Source organism: Aegilops tauschii, chromosome 7 (genome assembly GCF_002575655.3).
Source record: "Aegilops tauschii subsp. strangulata cultivar AL8/78 chromosome 7, Aet v6.0, whole genome shotgun sequence".
Classification (NCBI taxonomy): domain Eukaryota; kingdom Viridiplantae; phylum Streptophyta; class Magnoliopsida; order Poales; family Poaceae; genus Aegilops; species Aegilops tauschii.
The window spans coordinates 643,583,835-643,604,126 of record NC_053041.3 but is presented as its reverse complement, the minus strand read 5'-3'; the positions used below and the strand labels follow the sequence as shown (position 1 = coordinate 643,604,126).

The following is a 20,292-nucleotide window of genomic DNA, read 5'->3' as shown; positions in this document are numbered from 1 at the left end:
GGTACTTGGATACTTGCTCAATACCCTCACCAAGGAAGTCCTTGTGCAGGTCACATCCATAGCCACGCCACACGAGCTCTGGGCAGCCCTTGCCCACATGTTCTCGTCGCTGTCCAGGGCGCGCGTCAACAACATTAGAGTCGCGCTCTCCACGGCGCAGAAGGGGACGCAGTCGGTGGCCGCCTACTTCGCCCACATGAGGTCCCTTGCAGATGAGCTCGCAGCGGCTGGCAAGCCCATCGATGATGATGAGCTCATCTCCTACATCACCTCCTGCCTCGACATGGAGTACCAGCCCCTTGTCTCTGCCAACGACGCCTGCACCGACCCCATCAGCCTCGACGATCTTTACGCTCAGATAAGCAACTTCGATCAACGCCCCGCCCTCTACAGCGCGGCGGGATCCGGTGGAGGTTTCAAATCCTCTGCCAACGCGGCCTCTCGCGGCCGCGGCGGCGGCTAATGCGGCGGTGGCGGCTCATCCCGCTATCGTGGGCTGCAGTGTACCAAGGGCAAGTTATCAGACGACGACGGCAACCCTCCTCCACGCGGCAGAAACGGCGGCGGCGGACGGCCCTACAACAACACCAACAAGGTTCGCTGCGCCGGCCGCCCACGCGCTGCTCCTGACGTCCCGCGCTGCCAAATCTGTGGCAAGCTCGGCCACACCGCGCGGGACTGCTGGTACCGCTACGAGGAAGATGAAGAATCCTCCCAAGATGAGAAGGTTGCGGGGGCAGCAGACGGCTCCTATGGCGTCGACACCAACTGGTACGTGGACAGTGGCGTGACAGATCACATCACAGGGGAGTTGGAGAAGGTGACCATGCGCGAGAATTATCGTGGGCAAGACCAAGTCCATACACCAATGGAGAAGGTATGAGCATTAGTCATATTGGTCATTGAGTAATAAAAACTCCCACAGAAATATTCATCTCAGAAATTTTTTGCATGTCCCTAGCGCCTCGAAAAATCTCCTTTCCGTTCATCGCATTGCCATTGATAACCATGTATTCCTTGAATTTCATCAGTTTTTCTTTTTGATCAAGGATCAGGTCACGAAGAAAATCCTCTATTGAGGTAGATGCGTTCGAGGGCTTTACCCGTTGATTCCGGAGCTTAGGAGATTGAATAAACAAGCCTATGGTGTAACCAAAGTCTCTTCAACACGGTGGCACGATAGATTAGGGCATGCATCGTTTCCTTTGCTTGAGAAATTGCTTAGAAAGAATAAGCTCCCGTTTGTTGGTGAGCGTAATTGTGAAACTATTTGTGACTCATGCCAACGTGCTAAGAGTCACCAGTTAGCTTATCTCGTATCTACAAGTATTTCCACCAAACCTCTTGAACTCATTTTTTCTCATGTTTGGGGTCCTGCGCCCACTTCAGTTGGACGCCACACTTATTATGTGAGTTTCATTGATGACGTCAGTAAGTACACGTGGATCTCTCTCCTTCAAAAGAGATCTGATGTTTTTCAAGTTTTTCACAACTTCCAAGCACTTGTAGAAAGAAAGTTTGATTGCAAAATTCTAGCTATACAATCTGATTGAGGAGGGGAATACAGAAACCTCAATTCCTTCTTCCAATAGATTGGCATATCTCAGCACATATCATGTCCCCATGCTGACCAACAAAACGGATCCGCTGAGCGTATGCATAGACATATCGTCGAAGTAGGCCTAGCTCTCCTTGCAGCTGCCTCTATGCCATTAAAATTCTGGGATGAGGCCTTTCTTACCGAAGTTCACCTTATTAATATCAGGCCTAGTCGAGTTATCAATAATGAAACTCTGGTAGAACGCCTCCTTCACACCAAGCCCGATTACAAATCACTTCGAGTGTTTGGCTGTGCGTGCTGGCCAAACCTTCGTCCCTACAATAATCACAAGCTCATGTTCCGGTCAAAGCAATGTGTCTTTCTTGGTTGCAGTCCACAACACAAAGGTGTAAAATGCCTTGATGTATCCACGGGTCGTGTCTACATCTCTCATGATGTCCTGTTCGATGAGACTGTCTTCCGTTTTGCACATCTCCACCCAAACGCCGACGCTCTCCTTCAAAAGGAAATCCTTCTTTTACCATCTCATCTCACCGGCCTTGATAATGGGGATGCTTTTAATACTAATGATCAATTGTTGACTAATTCGCCTACTAATGGTGGCCATGAGTTTTGTGATGAAGCAGAAAAAATTGGTACAGAAAATGATGCAGAAATCAGCCAAAACTGTCATTTTATGCCTCCTAGACGCAGCAACAGCACCATCGAGGCGAATCTGCCTCAGGATCGGGGCGCATCAGCCGCGGGATCCACGCGTGACGGGACAGACGAATCTGCACCGAGCCCCGCGCCACGCCACGACAGCAGCGGTCCAGCCGACCGCGCCTCCCCCCGCCAGCCTGCGCCGCGTCAATTTGGCGCCGAACCGCGCCACTACACGCGGCGCACGTCGCGGCAGGATCCAGGCACGGAATCCCGTGTTGTATCTGCGGGGCCCCCTCATCATCAGCCCATCACGAGCCGGCCGCTGCAGCCGCTGCAGGCGCGGGATCTTCTGTACCACCTTCCTCAAGTACGTCACGTACTTTGGCCGCAGACGATCCGGCTCCGTCGCCCGCGCCCGACAGGTCTTCTTCGGGATCTGCAGCTGCCCCAGGTGCAGGATATTCTGTGCCAGCTCCTTCGCCACCCAGGACCAGACTTCGAAAGGGAGTAATTCAACCCAAAAACTATAAACAAATAGCAAAATTTGGATAATGCTGGTAACACACATGGTGCAGATACTGTTCCACACACTGTTGCAGAAGCTTTGATTGATTCACGGTGGAAAAAGGCCATGGAAGAAGAGTACATGGCACGTCACAAGAATAAAACCTGGCATCTTGTTCCTACATATCAAGGCAAAGGTAAAAATGTGATTGATTGTAAATGGGTTTTCAGAATTAAAAATAAGTCTGATGGAACCATTGATCGCTATAAAGCTAGGTTAGTTGCAAAAGGTTTTAAGCAAAGGTATGGCATAGACTATGAGGATACATTTAGTCCTGTTGTAAAGGCTGCCACTACCCGTCTTGTTTTGTCTATTGCCATGTCCAGGGGATGGAGCCTCTGACAGCTAGATGTACAGAATGCATTCCTTCATGGTGTTCTGGAGGAGGAAGTGTTCATGAAACAACCTCCTGGGTTTGAGGAAAGAAATAAACCCCTTCATATTTGCAAGCTTGACAAGGCCTTGTATGGGCTAAATCAAGCCCCAAGAGCATGGTATTCTAGGTTGAGCTCAAAACTTCAGGCGCTTGGTTTTGTTCCTTCCAAGTCTGACACCTCATTATTCATTTCTAATAAGTCAAATACCTCTATATTTGTGCTTATATATGTTGATGATATTATAGTCACAAGTTCGTCAGATGAGGCTGTCACAGGATTGTTAAAAGATTTGAATTCTGAACTTGCTCTTAAGGATCTGGGAGACCTGCATTATTTTCTTGGCATTGAAGTAAAGAGAGCAGGAGATGACCTCCATCTCACTCAAGAAAAATATGCAACTGATCTTGTAGCTAAAGTAGGGTTGAGGGTTGCAAGCCAGCATCAACACCTTTGTCTAGCTCAGAAAAATTGTCCTTGTCAAAGGGAGAACTCTTGAATCAAGAGGATAGCACCAGGTACAGAAGTATGGTTGGTGCATTACAATATTTAACCTTGACTAGGCCTGATATTTCCTTTGCTGTGAACAAAGTGTGTCAGTTTCTTCATGCACCCACTACAGTACACTTGACAGCTGCAAAACGCCTAATTAGATATGTTAAAAATACTTTGAGCATTGGACTAACTTTCAGCAAGTCCCCATCAATTCTTGTCAATGCATTCTCTGACTCTGATTGGGCAGGCTGTCTAGATGACAGACGGTCAACAGGTGGTTTTGCAGTGTTCTTTGGTCCAAATCTGATTTCTTGGTGTGCTAAGAAGCAAGCTACTGTGTCCAGATCTAGCACAGAAGCAGAATATAAGGCACATGCAAATGCTACTGCCGAAATCATTTGGGTTCAGTCAGAACTAAAAGAGCTTGGAATACGCTGTAAACAAGCTCCATGGTTATGGTGTGATAATCTTGGTGCTACGTATCTTTCTGCTAATCCAGTTTTCCATGAAGAACCAAACATATCGAAATATACTTTCACTTTGCCAGAGGAGAAAGAGTTGCTGCCAAGAAATTGGACATTCATTTTATTTATTCCTAGATCAAGTTGCTGATGGGTTTACCAAAGCCTTGCCTACAAGAAGTTTTGAGGAATTTAAATGTAATCTGAACTTGTCCAAGTTGTGATTATGGGAGGGTGTTAAACGTCTCATAATAGGCCCATAGTGCGCACCGGCCTAAACCAGGTGGGGCTAGGTAGATAGAGCTATATTGTTGTAACTACTTCATCTCTATCTTATCTCTCTATCTTTCTTGTTTCCCAAGATGTAATCTCAACAACATGTATGCTTATCAGGGAGATGCCCCTGACTATATTAACACACACCCGTCGCCTCTAATGAGGTATGACGTTCTCCGCTCGTTTACATAAACTAATTAACATGAGAGGTAGAGAGGCCTACCGGACTTGCTGCAATGGAGGAGACGGCTGGAGACGAACAAAGCTTCCCACAACGCATAAATTAGAGATTCCAACCAAGCTAACTCAAAAACTCGTTCAGACATATAAGGATATGAAGAAAGGAAGGAGAGCCCCCCACCTCTGGCAGAGGTGATATTGGAGGAGGTGTTGGCACCGCCTCTCACAGCGCCGCTTCTTCTCTCCCTTGCAACTCTCTCTGCTCAAGGATTCTCTCAAGAAAACATAAGAGTGCTAGATGTGGAAGAAGAGTATGCAGGAAATTTTGTGGCACCGCACAACTTGTGCCTTTTTCGTTTCTCTTACTCTTTCTCACGGCTGATTACAAGTCCTTAAGTAGAGATGAAACCCACACACGCACTACTGCCTCCTGATCCACTAGGCTGTCCACTAGCCGGTAGTAAAGGCCACGAGTAACAACTTTTGACCCAGCCACACGGTTCGGCCGGCACCACACTTATCCGCTGATTACTCGGTCACGTTTCAGCCCCTAACAGCTATACAGCCCGGCCATGCAACGGCATACGCGTACATGCATGTTTCTCATCTGACGGATGCTCACACATGCACCCACTCTCTCCACCCTGACTAGCTCAACTAACTAACTAATCTCAAATACTCCGTTAATGGGACGAAATAAACATGATGAATGCCTAAACAACAACGTTAACTCTATCAGGAGGATGTCAGCGGTGGCAAGTATGCCTCGCTGGGTGCCATGGGGCGTGAGTCTTGGGCCCGCGGAGCCTACACCTTGACGCCGACGAGGTCAGCCGATCCACCGTGCGGCGAGCACCCCGACGTAGCCTCGCCTCCCGGGCCGCTGGATCCGTGGCATGATGCGCACGAGGGAGCGGATGTTGTAGCGCAGTTCTCTACTGGGGTGTGATCTGGTGCAGCTCAGCTGGTCCTCCGGTACAGTTCGGCCGTGCGACGGTGTCAATCATTGGACTCCGGGTCAGCATCACGCGGTTCTCCGGTGGGGATGGCCCGCGAAGGTTTGGCTGGCGGCGGCGCGGTATGGAATGGCAGTTCCGTCATCTTTGTGGGTGACTTGTTATAGTTGAGGCGGAGATTTTATTGATTGAGGGGAGACGAACCGAACCACTGAAAGAATCAATGAGAGGAAGAGGGGTTAATAATGGAGGAGATGAACAGAGCCAGCGTGCGTGCCCTCGAGCCGATAACGCCTTGATGGAAATAAAATATATTGGTTCCGAGTTTTAATTTGCTGAGTTGGCCGTGCTAAAATTTAGCATGCGCGTAGCTCCAGCAGCCGTGCTAAAATGCAGCGCGCGCTATCGCACGAACATTGCGTACATATTTTTATTATAAAAACGATACATAATAAAATTCATAGATAAAAACGATACATAGATATTTTACATAGTTTCATAGCATAGATAGATAAAAAACCTACGGTGCAACAACATAAAAAACGACTAGATAGTCCAACTACAACCAACTCCCAGTCGTCGTCATCATCATCATCATCATCCTCGCTGGTCCGGTCCGAGGTATCGAGCCACATGTCCTCCCATCGAGGATCATTAGCCGTAAAGATCGACTCCCCACGTGCTTCAACGATATCGCACTGCGATATCGCAAGGGCCTTCCGCCGACGCTTTCCAACCAATCCGCTCGGCGCTTTGCCGTCCTCTCCGCCCAGTAGGCTTGCTCGTTGGTGACGTCCTTGGGTGGCGCCGGCGCCACTCCGCCATGCCTCGCTCGTCCTCCTCGGCGATAAGGAGGCGGCGCTGCCGCCAATTGTGCTCCGCACGGTCCTAGTCCGTGATAAGACGAGGCGGAGGGGCGACGTCCTGCACCTGCTGGCGCGTGTAGACGTCCTGGAAGTTCATCTGCGCGCGCGGCCTGTATAGGCGCCACACCGCCGCGTCGTACGTGCGGGCGGCCTCGTGCATAGTCTCGAAGGTGCTGAGGCCGAGCCGGACGTTGCCGGACCGGATCTCGGTGTAGTACCAGCCGTTGGCGCACTGGTGGACACTGCGGTAGCCCGACGCTCCTCGGCGGCGCGGTGGCATGGTGGCGCGTCGGTGGCGGGGCGCTGGAGTGGCGAGGAAGCAAAGGGAGATACGAGGAAAGGGGGAGAGCACGCCTGGCTGTGTGGATAGCCGCATGGCGGGCGCCGCAATTTCAAATCTAGCGCGCGAGCTGCCAGCTTTTCCCCCGCGCGCGCTAGTTTCCCGCCACCGCTGGAGCGCGCGAAAACGTCCCGCGCGTGCTAAAATGCGAGTTTACCGCGCGCGCGTGTCTTTTGGCGCGGCTGTTGGAGATGCTCTAACAGCAGTAACTCAAGCCAACATGTCTGTTTTCTACTATGCTGGGTCCCGTGTGTAAATCTCTAAATAAACGCTGATGTGGCAGTCCTGCTGATTTGGATAGGTTGCATGTCAAGAGAAATATGATAGTGGGGATGAACTATTTAGGTATATCTAAGATAACTACTTAGAAATAGTTCTTTGTTATCTCAAAGGATAACTCTGAGAGGAACTTTTGCAAGAAACTGGAATTTTCTTCCTGCATACGATCTTGTTGACATATGGCAATAGCTCTAACAGAAAAAGAGTAGTGTCAATCGAGTTACTGAAAATCAACCTTTGTTGGTATGTTGAAAAAAAAAACTAATAGTGAAACATTGTGATCAGATCCATAAATAATCAGTCAAAGCAATAGTCGGTAATTTTGATACTTTTGCCCACAAAAAAATAGCGCGTCATAGTGCCGCTAATAGAACGCTATAGCGTGCTGAGAATTGTCTCGCTAAATAAATCAATGTATACAATGTCTCGCTAATAGCATGCAATAGCGCGATATAGTACTCTAATAACGTATTTTAAGGCCGGTGTTATTTTGCTATAGGGCTCTACTTTTTCCATTGCCTTTGCCAGTGACTCTATAGTTGTCTGCTACTATGCAGCAAGAATATTATGTCCATATAAAGATTTTACCGTGCACCTAGTTCATCTGAAGGGTGTCCAGATGATTTAATCTTGCTGTTTTATTTCTCTCATGTCTAGCTCGGTAGATGTTTCTCTGCTCTTCACTTTGTCTTGTTCTGAATGTAAATGCAGTGATGTTTTGTTTTGTCAAAAAGAAAAGGAAAGAGAATGAATATGAGTGTTCAGTAGTAATCTGGGAACAGAAAACAATCATGGTATGTACTGTAAACTTCCTTCGAACCTAATGAAATATAACACACGCACACGCGCGCGCGCGCGCACACACACACATGTCATAGACAGTGCTTGCTTACAGAATAGTCATTTACAGTACACCATTAATTGAAGTATATATGCAGGATAATGTACATGTAGGAATGGTTAAGCTGAAGATTTTTCGCCCAAACTGCAGTAAATATGGTCAATAGCCTTACAACTAAGAGGGTGCTTGGATCCAAGGGACTTATTTTAGTCTGACTAAAAATAGTCTCTTTAAGAGGCTAAAGTTCCAAGCACCCCTGACTAAAGAGGGGCTAAAACTAGTCTTGAGACTAATTTTTTTAGTCAGGGGTACCCCTACTAAAATGTGGATTAGTCCTTTCTCTCCTCATTTAATTCCACTACTTTAACACAGGCGAGTTCTGGATTGGAGGGTTTGGAGCATAATAAATGCTCATTAACTTGATTTTAGTCTCTTTAGTATTTGGATCCAAGCATGGATGAGGCTAGCAAGTTTTAGTCCCACTACTTTTAGTCATGGGATATCCAAGCACCCTCTAATCAGCTCACCATTAATAGGACCATTTTTGTTAAGACCACCATAAAGTTAATTCCTGCATTGTCATTTCAGATTATAACATAGGTTAATTCTTGATGACTGAGACACAAGTAGGCTAACTAAATTTTACATATAACTCCGGGCATTGTACCTTGTGCCTGCGGCATGTGCAGATACTTCCAACTCTTTAGCAGAGAAAAAAAAAGTGCCAGAGTCTATAGAAGGCTCAAAAGTCTTTTCGAAATCAGGTATGGCTTTGCAACTTATTTTGTTTCAGAAATTAGGTCTATCAGACAGACTTGATACACACATATATATACCCAATCATTCCCAAATAATAAATTTACCTAGTAAGGATAGAAACCATAAGGATTATTAGGTTAACATATATGCTTTAAAATAGGTTCAGAATGTCATGTGCAAAATATAACATAAACGATCTACAAGATTAGGAGTACACCACCTATAGCATTCATGGATAGGTAACATAATGAAAATAACACTCTGGTACATCTGCAAAGTGTAAAAAAAAGATTTAGCGTAGTGGCTTTATTGAACATACACAATATATGTTATGCATCATATAAACTTGAGCAAGGGTCGCACTGGATCGAGAATTACATGTGAAGGTAATGATTAAGCACAACGATGAACAAAAGGAAGAATTTGTCGTCGGCTGAGCTATATCATTGCTCGTAGCAACTGCCATAAATTACTTTACCTAGTACTGCACTGGACTGCGGAGCCTCAACATTCTTGATCCGATGTTGCGGTCGCTCCTGAAACTGTAGCCTTTGGCACTGGATTATTCTCCTTCTCACCATCTGGCTGCAAGATCTAGAAACACATTAGATAGATCGACTGAGGAGAAATATCGACGACCCTGATCGTAGCCCTGCGAGGGAGTTCTCTGGAAGTGGTCTATTACAAATTTCTATGTAATATGTCTCGGCGATGATATACAATATCAATCTGCATGGTCCCTCCTTTTGTTATAAAAAAATAGGTATTGCATGAACATATATAGGAGGATAAATTAGTGTAGTATCGCATGCATACACTCTTGGCGTTCTTTCATTTGGCTCCTTTGAACCTCACCTTGACACCACAACACAATAGGATGAAATTCTCCGATGTTGATGACCCCATGTGCATGTGTATTTACTATTTAGTGTAGCAGGTCCATGTTGTATATAGACATGGTCTTTTCACTTTGAATATGAAGAATGGCTGCTAGTGGAGGGTCAAGAACAACGATGGGCACACATGTAAAATTTCCTTCCATACTTTTGCTATCGACAAACTAGTGTTTCTTCTTGTGGTCTCAATCAGCCCGTGAAAAAGATCAAATTATCATAAGGACATCTTGTATTGCTTTCCACGTTTATATAGTTGTAGATCGAACATGCATGGCACCATTGCTTCACATACGGAGGACGGAGCCGGTGCCCAATGCGTACAGCAGGACCTCCTCCAGCTAGCTGTCACTCATCTTGGGCTATGCACGTAGGTGACTAGGACTTCTTATTAGGATCAGCGTATCACATAAATGCATCAACCAATGGAACATGCATATACTAATATATTTGTTGGAAAAGCAATAATCAATTATATCACAGAAAGGAATTAAAGAAAAAAAGAAAAGAAATGCAAGCACCTCAGGCCAAGATGTTTCTACACACATCATATGAAATTGCATATCTGGATGATGCATAGTAGCCGGAAAGTGAGTTGAAAGCCGATGGATCTAGAGAAGTTGAACCTGCTTATCGGTAGATCTGATAGTGCTCGGCCTCAATCAATAAACTTGAGCCGGGGGAAGAGCTTGTGACTGGATTACGATAAGCTGAACTGGTGCCGGAAGCGCGTGGGGGTGGAAATGGCAACATGGAGTAGATTAGGGGTTTGGGGAGCCAGAAAAGAGGAGTTTAGAGGCGGCATCTAGAAAACGGAGATCGGAGTAGGCATGGAGGGGATCGACGAGGGCTTCCGTTTTTTCCCAACGAAACAAACTAAACCTAGGATTAATGTGGATCCTTGAAAAGGACTTTTAATACATGTAAGTTAGGTCAGCTTGGCTCTTTTTTTCCACCACAACAGGGAGAGATGCGTATGCGAGAATTGAGAGATTTGCATCGTGAGGGAGATATACGTGAGATTTTGTTTTGACAGATACATGAGAGATTGGGGGAGTTGGATCATGGGAGTTTTTTTTTGAGGACATGGGAGATTGAGAGATTTGGAATGTGAGGGAGATACACATGAGAATTTTTTCCTTTTTTGGAGATATACATGAAAGATTGGGAAAGTTGGATTGTGGGAGTTTATTTTTGGAGGGAATTTGTAGGGACGTGGCATCCCTTGTTTTTCTGCCTAGGATTATATCAATGGATATATACCGTAATAATTCAGTCCCACCAGAGATTTCTTGGGAGTTTCTAATTAGTATAGGTATAGAAATTCTAGTTAACGTGCTAATTTCTTGGGAGTCTCTAATTAGTATAGGTATAGCTAGGTTCAAAATAAACAGTAAATTACCTTTTATACCCTCTGTGGGCTAGCCACAATGGATGACAAGTGGGGCCAGGGGGCCAGTTGACCCAGTCAATGGTCCAGTCAACAGTCAACTGTGTTGACTATTGACCTGGTCAAGCTGACAGGTGGGGCCAGGTGTCATACTTTGTAGTTAATCTAATTTAGTTAGTTAAATTAGTTAGCTAGGTGGGGACCCAATGTAAGTGACTCTATTAGTTAATAGATTAATTATAGTTAGCAAACAGTTAATTAACGCGGTGGGGCCTACATGTAAGTGAACGGGGGCGGCCCAGTCAGCAAGTTGACTTAGTCAATGTAGTCAACGGGGCCTACGGGACCCACTGGCAGTGACCCAGGGTGGGCCCCAGGGCCAGCCACATCAACGGCGACGCCGGACGAAAAACCACGTCGGCCCACACAGGAGGCCGTCGGGATTTGTCCACATGGCACGGGGAGGGGCGTGGCTAGGCACTTTAATGGGCGTTCGACGGCGTGCTAATTGGTGGCGGAGGCATGGCCAGGGGCCCACCGTAGCGATGATGGCGACCCCGTTAGCGGCGGCCGAAGGTCAGGTTTGAGCACGGGCGCGGCGTGCGCGAGCGTGGGCGGTAGCGGGCAGGCGAGCGGCGCAGCAGCGTAGGCGGGCACGGCCTGGCAAGCCAGGGCACGGCCAGGACGTGTGCGGGGCAGCCAGTGCGCGGGCGCAGCGCGGGGTGGTGAGCGCGAGCTCCAGGGAGCTCGGCTGCATTGGGGAGCAGCGCAAAAGGACGTGCGCGATTAGTAGAGGTAGGGGAGAGGAGCAGGAGCTCACTGAGGGAGTTTACGGAGGCCCTTTGGTGGCTTGGGAGCAGCAGAGTCGCCGGATTTGACGGGGGATCGTCGTTGGCCGGAGGTTGAAGAAGGCGGTCGATCAAGTCGATGTATTGGCGCCGAGTTCCAACGGTTGGTAGTAGAGGGCGTGGCGGACGATGGCGGAGCTTGCGGGCACTGTCTCGCGGCGTGGGGAAGGCGATGGCTACGCGGGCGGCAAGGCGACGACGACGGCAGTGACAGCCATGGTGTGGGAAGACGAAACGGCGTGGGTAGGAGAGGGAAAAGATCTTGCGCGTGTCCACGGCATCCGTGGTGGAGTTCTTATCTAGCTAGTGTCGCCTGTAGCGACGCGGGCAGCGAGCTGGCTCGGCGGGGACGAGCCCTGGCTCGGTCGTGTTGCACAGGTGGAGGAGGGAGGAGGGAGACGACGGGGGAGGCATGCTGGGCCATCCACTGTGGACTAGAGCCCACTGCACAACACGTTTTTCTTTTTTCTGTTTTGTTCTTTTACAGAAGCAATTTTGCATTTTATTTATCCAACAAATGAGTTTTGTAAAATATGGGAGATGGCCACATGTCTACTTTGCATCATTTGGCACTGCCACATGTCTACTTTGCATCATTTGGCACTGCCACAAAAAGTTTGGAAAATTTTCAAGCTCTTTGAATTTTGCATAAATGGAAAACCATTTAAATGGGTCGACCTGGAACTGTTTTAATTGTCAGAGCCTAATTAAGCAAATAAGTGACGTTGTTTTCCATAACAAATATTTTTTATGGAATATTTTCTAAATTATAGACTATTTTGCAATCATGTTTGTGAAACTTTGAATTTTACTTGCAATTTGAATTGATTTCAGAGGTGGAGTTTAAAATGAGGTATGAATCCAAAGTGATCAAGCGTTGCATAGCAAAGTGACTTAGCATAATCACGAGGGGTCACTGTAGCTTGATTATTGCAGTGTTACATGTGGTCAGGTGGACACGGCGACCACAGCGATGAAGGCGATAAGCGACAACACAGATGTGGCGCTATGTTCAAATAGATAACGTGGACCTGTGGAAGGGTCTTGAGTCATGTTTATTGTACTAGGAGTATGCAAAAAAATTCTCCCATTGTAGCACACGGGCAATAAATGCTATAGCTAAAAACTTGTCCTCATAAGGTTTCTCCCCAGGGTATGCGTATAGATTGCATACATGTATAAATGGACTATGAAACCAACGTAACATGTGAAACAGATGTGACCTATAAAAGATGATAAAGCAACACGTGTAGGATTTTGTGACAAACTCCTCCTGAATATTCTAGATTTATTTATTATGTATACCTAACTAGAAACTTTTACCAAGAGATATTTACAAACCATATGCTTTAGAGATTTAAATCAAGGTTTATCTAAGAATACACACAGAGACATATAGAACATGTTCCCAAAAAAAGCACAAAAATATGCAATTTTGTGTTTCTTATTTCCTTACATTTATGACAATTTAATTTATCTATCACTTTAAGATGCAATGTACTGAAATAAAAAAGTGTATAAATGTAAATTTCATTACAAATGTAGTTCACACACAGAAATACAAAGAATGACATTCCAGCTCATGAATAAAAAAAACTCTTAATGATCTAATTTGTTATTATAACCCAACCTCAGGACTAAAACATAAGTACAAAATTTTGGTATAAATATTTAATACACTTTGATGGGGGAGAATTGCATATACGGAAATTAGCTGAGCAAAGGAGAATTGACTGGAGAGACGCCTGGATGGAACACTCGTTGACTTGCGGTCTAGTTTCTGTGTGGGCCCGTATGTCCCTGACCACCTCGAACCAACCTTTGTCATGTGGTTAAATGAGACGGAGATGGATGTCGCCGTTCAGCTCCCCGTCGCCGTTCCCGTCCCCAGCCCCCATGTCCAGCCCCAACCCTGAGTTCCAACCGCGATATGGATCCCCATCCCCGATACACATCCATTGCCGACGCCGATGCCGCGCCTCCCACCATGGCGGCGACAACTTTTCGCTACCACCCAACTGAGCACGGCCTCCTTGGCATGCTCCACCGTTAGGTCGATACAAGCGAGCTCCCGCCATGGTTAAACAAGGTGGATGTCTATGCCGACCACCCCAACATCCTCACTTCCTAGAGCAAAAAGGCCACTGCCAGCGACAGCACTGTCGGCTGGTACTATCTCCACACCATGCCGCGCATGGAGATTACCTCCAGGAATAACCGCATAGCAGGTGCTGATACTTGGCAAGGAGAACGGGCAAGGGTAGTATTCAAAATCAACGACATGGTTCGCGACCAGAACGGGTGGAGGAACATGTTGGAAATATGTTCTAGAGACAATAATAAAGTTGTTATTGTCATATTTCCTTGCTCTTGATAAGTGTTTATTCTCCATGATATAATTGTATTAAATAGAAACTCAAATACAAGTGTGGATACATAAACAAACATTGTGTCCCTAGTGAGTCTCTCCTAGACTAGCTCGTTGATTAAAGATGGTTAACATTAGACATGTGTTGGCATTTAATAACGAGATCACATCATTAGGAGAATGATGTGATGGATAGACCAAATCATATGCTTAGCATTTGATTGTGTAATTAGTTTATTTGCTACATCTTTCTCAATGGCAAGTGTATGTTCCTTAGACCATGAGATCATGTCAGTCCCTAATACCGGAAGAATGCATTGTGGGTATCAAACGTCATAACTGGATGATCATAAAGGTACTAGTTGGGTTGCATGGATCAAGATTGAGATTTTTTACTCCATGTGACGGAGAGATATCTTTGTAAATTTACTTAATGTCTAAAAACAGGTCAAATGAACCCTGAAAATTCCGAAATTTTCACACGACAATTGTATTCGTGCTAGTTAACGATAGAAGAAAAATCAAGGCCATAACAGGCAGAGACCATCAGTTCATCATCAAACATACATTGTTCGCTCTCGGAACCACGAGTCTTCTAGTGAGATGCTCCGATTTGTGAGAGATATGTGTCAAAACTTTATTTAAAATGCCAACTTTTAACCACGGCTTCTTGGTACCATGTCATGACATCAAGCATGGTTTCATGTATTTCAAATCATTTTAGATTTTCTGGAATTTAAAAACCATGATTCTTAATGCTTATGTCAATGTTGTGGCACCAATATGTTTGAAAATTCATTTCAATTTACTCGACATGGAATAAACTTGCACATCAGGACACAAAAATGATTTTCCAATCCATGGTAGTTTGCATTTGCATGTACATGTAGTTCAGATTTGAATTACAACCGTTATATGGCTAGAACCTCACTTAATATTTTAAAAGGTCAAATGAACACTGGAAATTCCCGAATTTTAACATGACAGTTGTATTCATGCTAGTAAACGGTAGAAAACAAATTCAAGGCCATAAGAGGCAGCGACTATAAGTTTGTCATCAAACATGCATTTTCCCTCTCGAAACCACGAGTCTTCTAGTGAGATGCTCCGGTTTGTGAGAGATATGTGTCAAAGCTTTCGTCAAATTGGCCGAATTTTTTACCGCGACATCTTTGTACAATGTCATGACATTAATCATGGTTTCATGTATTTCAAGTCATTTTTGAATTTGTTAGAATTTAAAAACTATGGTTCTAAATGTTTGTGTCCAAGCCGTGACACCAATATATTTCAAAATTCTATCCAATTTACTACACAGGGCATAAACTTGCACGCAAGTACACAAATATGATTTTCCATCCCATGGCGGTTTGCTGTTGCATGTACATGTAGTTCAAATTTGAATTACGGTCATTATACGGCTAGAAACACACTTATTGTCTTTAAGAGGTCAAATGAGCCTGAAAATTCCTAAATGTCAACATGACTGCTATATTCATGCTAGTTAATTGTAGAAAACAAATTTAAGGCCATAAGAGGTAGCGACCGCCTGTTGGTAATCAAACATGCATTGTTCCCTCTCGTAACCACGAGTCTTCTAATGAGATGCTCCGATTTGTGGGAGGTATGTGTCTAAACTTTCGTCAAAAAGGCCAATTTTTCCCATGGCATATTGGTACCATGCATGTCTTGACATCAAGCATGGTTTCATGTATGTCGGATCATTTTTGAATTTTTTGGAATTTTGAAACTATGGTTCTCAAGGTTGTGTCCAAGCCGTGACACCGATATGTTTGAAAAATCATTCCAATTTACTGCACATGGCATAAATTTGCACACGAGGTCACACATATGATTTTTTAACCCATGATGGTTTGCTTTTGCTGGTACACATAGTTCAAATTTGAATTACGGTCATTATACGACTAGAAAATCAATTAATGTCTTAAAAAGGTCAAATGAATCCTGAAAATTGTCAAATTCTAATATGACAGTTGTATTCCGGCATGCCAACGGTAGAAAAAAGTTTCGTACAATTAAAACACTATCCGTTGCCACTGTACCCATAATTAGTCTCTCAAAAGCTAGTACAAAAATTCAACTACACAACACACAGTTGCTTATACGGACCGTTTGCGATGAAAATTCATGGGTCTATTTGTGGTTTCCTCCATAAGCATCGTCCACTTCGTCTAGCTCAACTGTCGTTCACCCTTGAACCCCCGATCCCCATTCCCCATCCCCTTCTTGCAAAGGTTGACGCCGTGGAGACGCTGCATGAGGGCCTATACGGTCGCCTTGTCCGCCTCGAGCGGCTCCGCCTTCGCTAAGAGCGCGGCCGCATCCAGCAATAGGGCATCTGCAGAGGCTGACATGGCAGCTACAACAACCGAGATGGCTGCAGCAGCTGCTGCGACAGCGGCTGCAAATGCCTAGAACACTCGAGCAACTATCCGTGTCTCGAAGGTCGCCCTGACCTGGGTCGAGGCCATCCATGCCTAGATGGAGGACGCCCATGCAAGGATATTCCAGGCTTCCTCGGAATCCAGCCTGCACCCCACATCCTAAGTGTTGGAAATATGCCCTAGAGGCAACGTTAAATTGGTCATTATCATATTTCCTAGTTCATGATAAATGTTTATTATTCATGCTAGAATTGTATTGACCGGAAACTTAAATACATGTGTGGATATATAAACGACACCATTAGGAGAATGATTGTTAAGGTTCCCTAACCACAGACATGAGTTGTCATTTGATAATGGGACCACATCATTAGGAGAATGATCTGAAGGATAGACCCAACCATAAGCTTAGAATTAGATTGTATCACTTAGTTAATTTTCTACAGCTTTCTTCGTGTGAAGTATCTGTTCCTTGGACCATGAGATCATATCACTCCCGCGTACCGGAGGAATACTTTGTGTACTATCAAACATCATTCCATAACTGGGTGATCATAAAGATGCTCTCTAGGTATCTTCGAAAGTATTTGTTGGGTTGCATTGATCAAGATTGGAATTTATCACTCTGTGTGATGGAGATATATCTCTGGGCCCTCTGTAATACAACATGACAAGACACTTGCAAGCATGTGAATAATGAGTTTAGTCACAGGATATTGTATTATGGAACGAGTAAAGAAACTTCTCGGTAACGAGATTGAACTAGGTACGTGATACGTCTTCAATGCATCTATAATTTTTCATTGTTCCATGCTGTTATATTATCATTCTAGAATGTTTTACAATCATTTTATAGCAACTTTATATCATTTTTTGGGACTAACTTTTGACATAGTGCCCAGTGCCAGTTGCTGTTTTTGCTTGTTTTTTCACTTCGCAGAAAATCAATACCAAACGGAGTCCAAATGCAGCCAAACCTTTTGGTGATTTTTTTGGACCAGAAAACACACGATGGGCCAAGGAAGTACTAGAGGTTAGCTCCGAGGGGAGCACAACCCACTTGGGCGCGCCTGGGGGCCCAGACGCACCCTTGTCGGTTGTGCCCACCTCGGCCGCCTCCCGCACCGCCTCGTTGCTCCATAAATACCCCGAAAATCCAAAAACCCTAGGGGTGTCGATAAAATATAATTCCAGCCGCCGGAAGTTCCACAAACCTCAGATCCAATCTAGACACCATCACGGAGGGGTTCATCATCCTCATTGGTGCCTCTCCGATGATGCGTGAGTAGTTCATTGTAGACCTACGAGTCCGTAGTTAGTAGCTAGATGGCTTCCTCTCTCTTTTTTGATTCTCAATACAATGGTCTCTTGGAGATCTATTTGATATAACTCTTTTTGTGGTGCATTTGTTGGGATCCGATGAACTTTGAGTTTATGATCAGATCTATTTTATCCATGAAAGTTATTTGAGTATTGATCGGGTCCAATGAAAATGTTTTGTGACAATACTGGAGCAATTGCCTTGGCGAAGGAATCTAGATTTCACAGGAGAACCAAACACATCAAGGGACGCTTCAATTGCATCCGCAATCAAGTCAAGGAGGGAGACATAAAGATTTGCAAAATACATACGGATCTGAATGTTGCAGACCCCTTGACTAAGCCTCTTCCACGAGCAAAACATGATCACCACCAAGACTCCATGGGTGTTAGAATCATTAATTACTATGTAATCTAGATTATTGACTCTAGTGCAATTGGGAGACTGAAGGAAATATGCCCTAGAGGCAATAATAAAGTTGTTATTTATATTTCCATATATCATGATAAATGTTTATTATTCATGCTAAATTATATTGACCGGAAACTTGGTACATGTGTGAATACATAGACAAACAGAGTGTCCCTAGTATGCCTCGACTTGACTAGCTAGTTACTCAAAGATTGTTAAGTTTCCTGACCGTAGACATGTGTTGTCATTTGATCAATGGGATCACATCGTTAGAGAATGGTGTGATGGACAAGACCCATCTGTTAGCTTAGCATAACGATCATTTAGTTTTATTGCTATTGCATTCTTCATGACTTATACATATTCCTCTGACTATGACACTACTAGGAAAAGGCCTGCTAGTGGCACACCTGTTTTGCCTACTAATGGCGCACTACAGGTGCGTCACTAGCATCACGCCATTAGAACTTTTTACTAATGGCGCACCACAGGTGCGCCATTAGTATCTGGTATACTAATGGCGCACCAGGCAGTGCGCCATTAGTACATCACACGGTGCGCCATTACTATCTGACTTAGTAATGGCGCACCACATACAAGTGCGCTATTACTAACATTCTTTTCAAAAAAAAATTAGAAATATTTTTTCAAATTTTTTCGTTTTTCTATTAATCTCGGGTCAATATACTTAATATCAAGTCAAATCGCACTCCGTGGTCAAACTTCCCAAAAGGTCACCCATCCTCACACTACTCCATCCCAAGCACGCTTAACTTTAGAGTTCTATCCAACCCCAGCACCAGCTCAATTAACAGGCACTTGTTGATATATCTAGCATATCAATCCTATTAAACCTTGTTGATGTCTAGGACTTTGTTCATGTTCATGAGTGTGAAGAAATTTTGAAAAAATATTTCAAACTTCCCGGTCATATTAGGTATCATATTTTGAAAAAAATTTCCAAAAAAAGAAGTTTTTTGAAACCAATTTTTTTCTGTTACTAGTGGCGCACCTAGTAAATGGCGCGCCACTAGTAAGTTTGAATTTTTTTCATTTTCCCCCCTCTAGATCTTAAAAGCCCCGTATCTTTTGTTCTGTTAGGTTTTGGGGATTTTGAAGATGTTAAACAGGGTTCCCCTGGTTCAATTCGGATGTAACTTTTCGAGTAGATGATTTTTCATAGAAAAAACTTTTTAATCCGAGTTCGTATACAAAAGTTATGCCCATTTTACAAATTCCAGAGAGATTTGCAAATAAAGTGGAAATTCATATTTGTAAATTTTCCCAACAACTAGACCACGTATCACAGGGGAAACTTATTTTATTTTATTTTTTTGACATTTCCATCATTTTCTTTTATTTTTTCTAAAACTGAAAAGGCGGTCCACTAGGGGGTGCATTCGGTGGAATTTTTGGGCAAAGTTAGTAATGGCGCACTATCCCCTGGTGCGCCATTACTAGTTTTGAAAAAAAAAAAAAAATTTGTTAGTAGTGGCGCACCGTGGTGCGCCATTAGTGTCCATATTATCTATAGCCCTTTTCCTAGTAGTGTGAGATTATGCAACTCCCGAATACCGAGGAACACTTTGTGTGCTATCAAACGTCACAACGTAACTGGGTGATTATAAAGATGCTCTACAGGTGTGTACGAAGGTGTTTGTTGAGTTGGCATAGATCGAGATTAGGATTTGTCACTTCGTGTATCGAAGAGGCCCTCTCCGTAATGTACATCACTATAAGCCTTGCAAGCAATGTGACTAATGAGTTAGTTACGGGATGATGCATTACGGAACGAGTAAAGAGACTTGCCGGTAACGAGATTGAACTAGGTATGCTGATACCAACGATCGAATCTCGGGCAAGTAACATACCGATGACAAAGGGAATAACGTATGTTGTTATGCGGTTTGACCGATAAAGATCTTCGTAGAATATGTAGGAGATATGAGCATCCAGGTTCCGCTATTGGTTATTGACCAGAGATGTGTCTCGGTCATGTCTACATAGTTCTCAAACCCGTAGGGTCCGCACGCTTAACGTTCGATGATGATTTGTATT

General features: G+C 44.5%; 1 protein-coding gene and 1 non-coding gene across 2 annotated transcripts; one reads left to right on the top strand and one right to left on the bottom strand.

The window, feature by feature from the left end:
- Nucleotides 1-235: 235 nt before the first annotated feature.
- Nucleotides 236-374, top strand: LOC120970125 (small nucleolar RNA Z247). Its single transcript, XR_005764871.1, has one exon. It is a non-coding gene; the product is annotated as a small nucleolar RNA Z247 (small nucleolar RNA).
- Nucleotides 375-6,401: 6,027 nt separating this feature from the next.
- LOC109749914 (ethylene-responsive transcription factor ERF109-like) lies at nt 6,402-6,755 on the bottom strand. The gene has a single exon (XM_020308854.1). It carries the CDS (start codon nt 6,753-6,755, stop codon nt 6,402-6,404), a length of 354 nt encoding a protein of 117 aa, XP_020164443.1.
- Between the last annotated feature and the right edge of the window lie 13,537 nt (nt 6,756-20,292).

Excerpts from the sequence above, each read along its gene's own strand:
- LOC109749914 (XM_020308854.1), bottom strand. The coding sequence starts at position 6,755 with ATGCGGCTATCCACACAGCCAGGCGTGCTCTCCCCCTTTCCTCGTATC.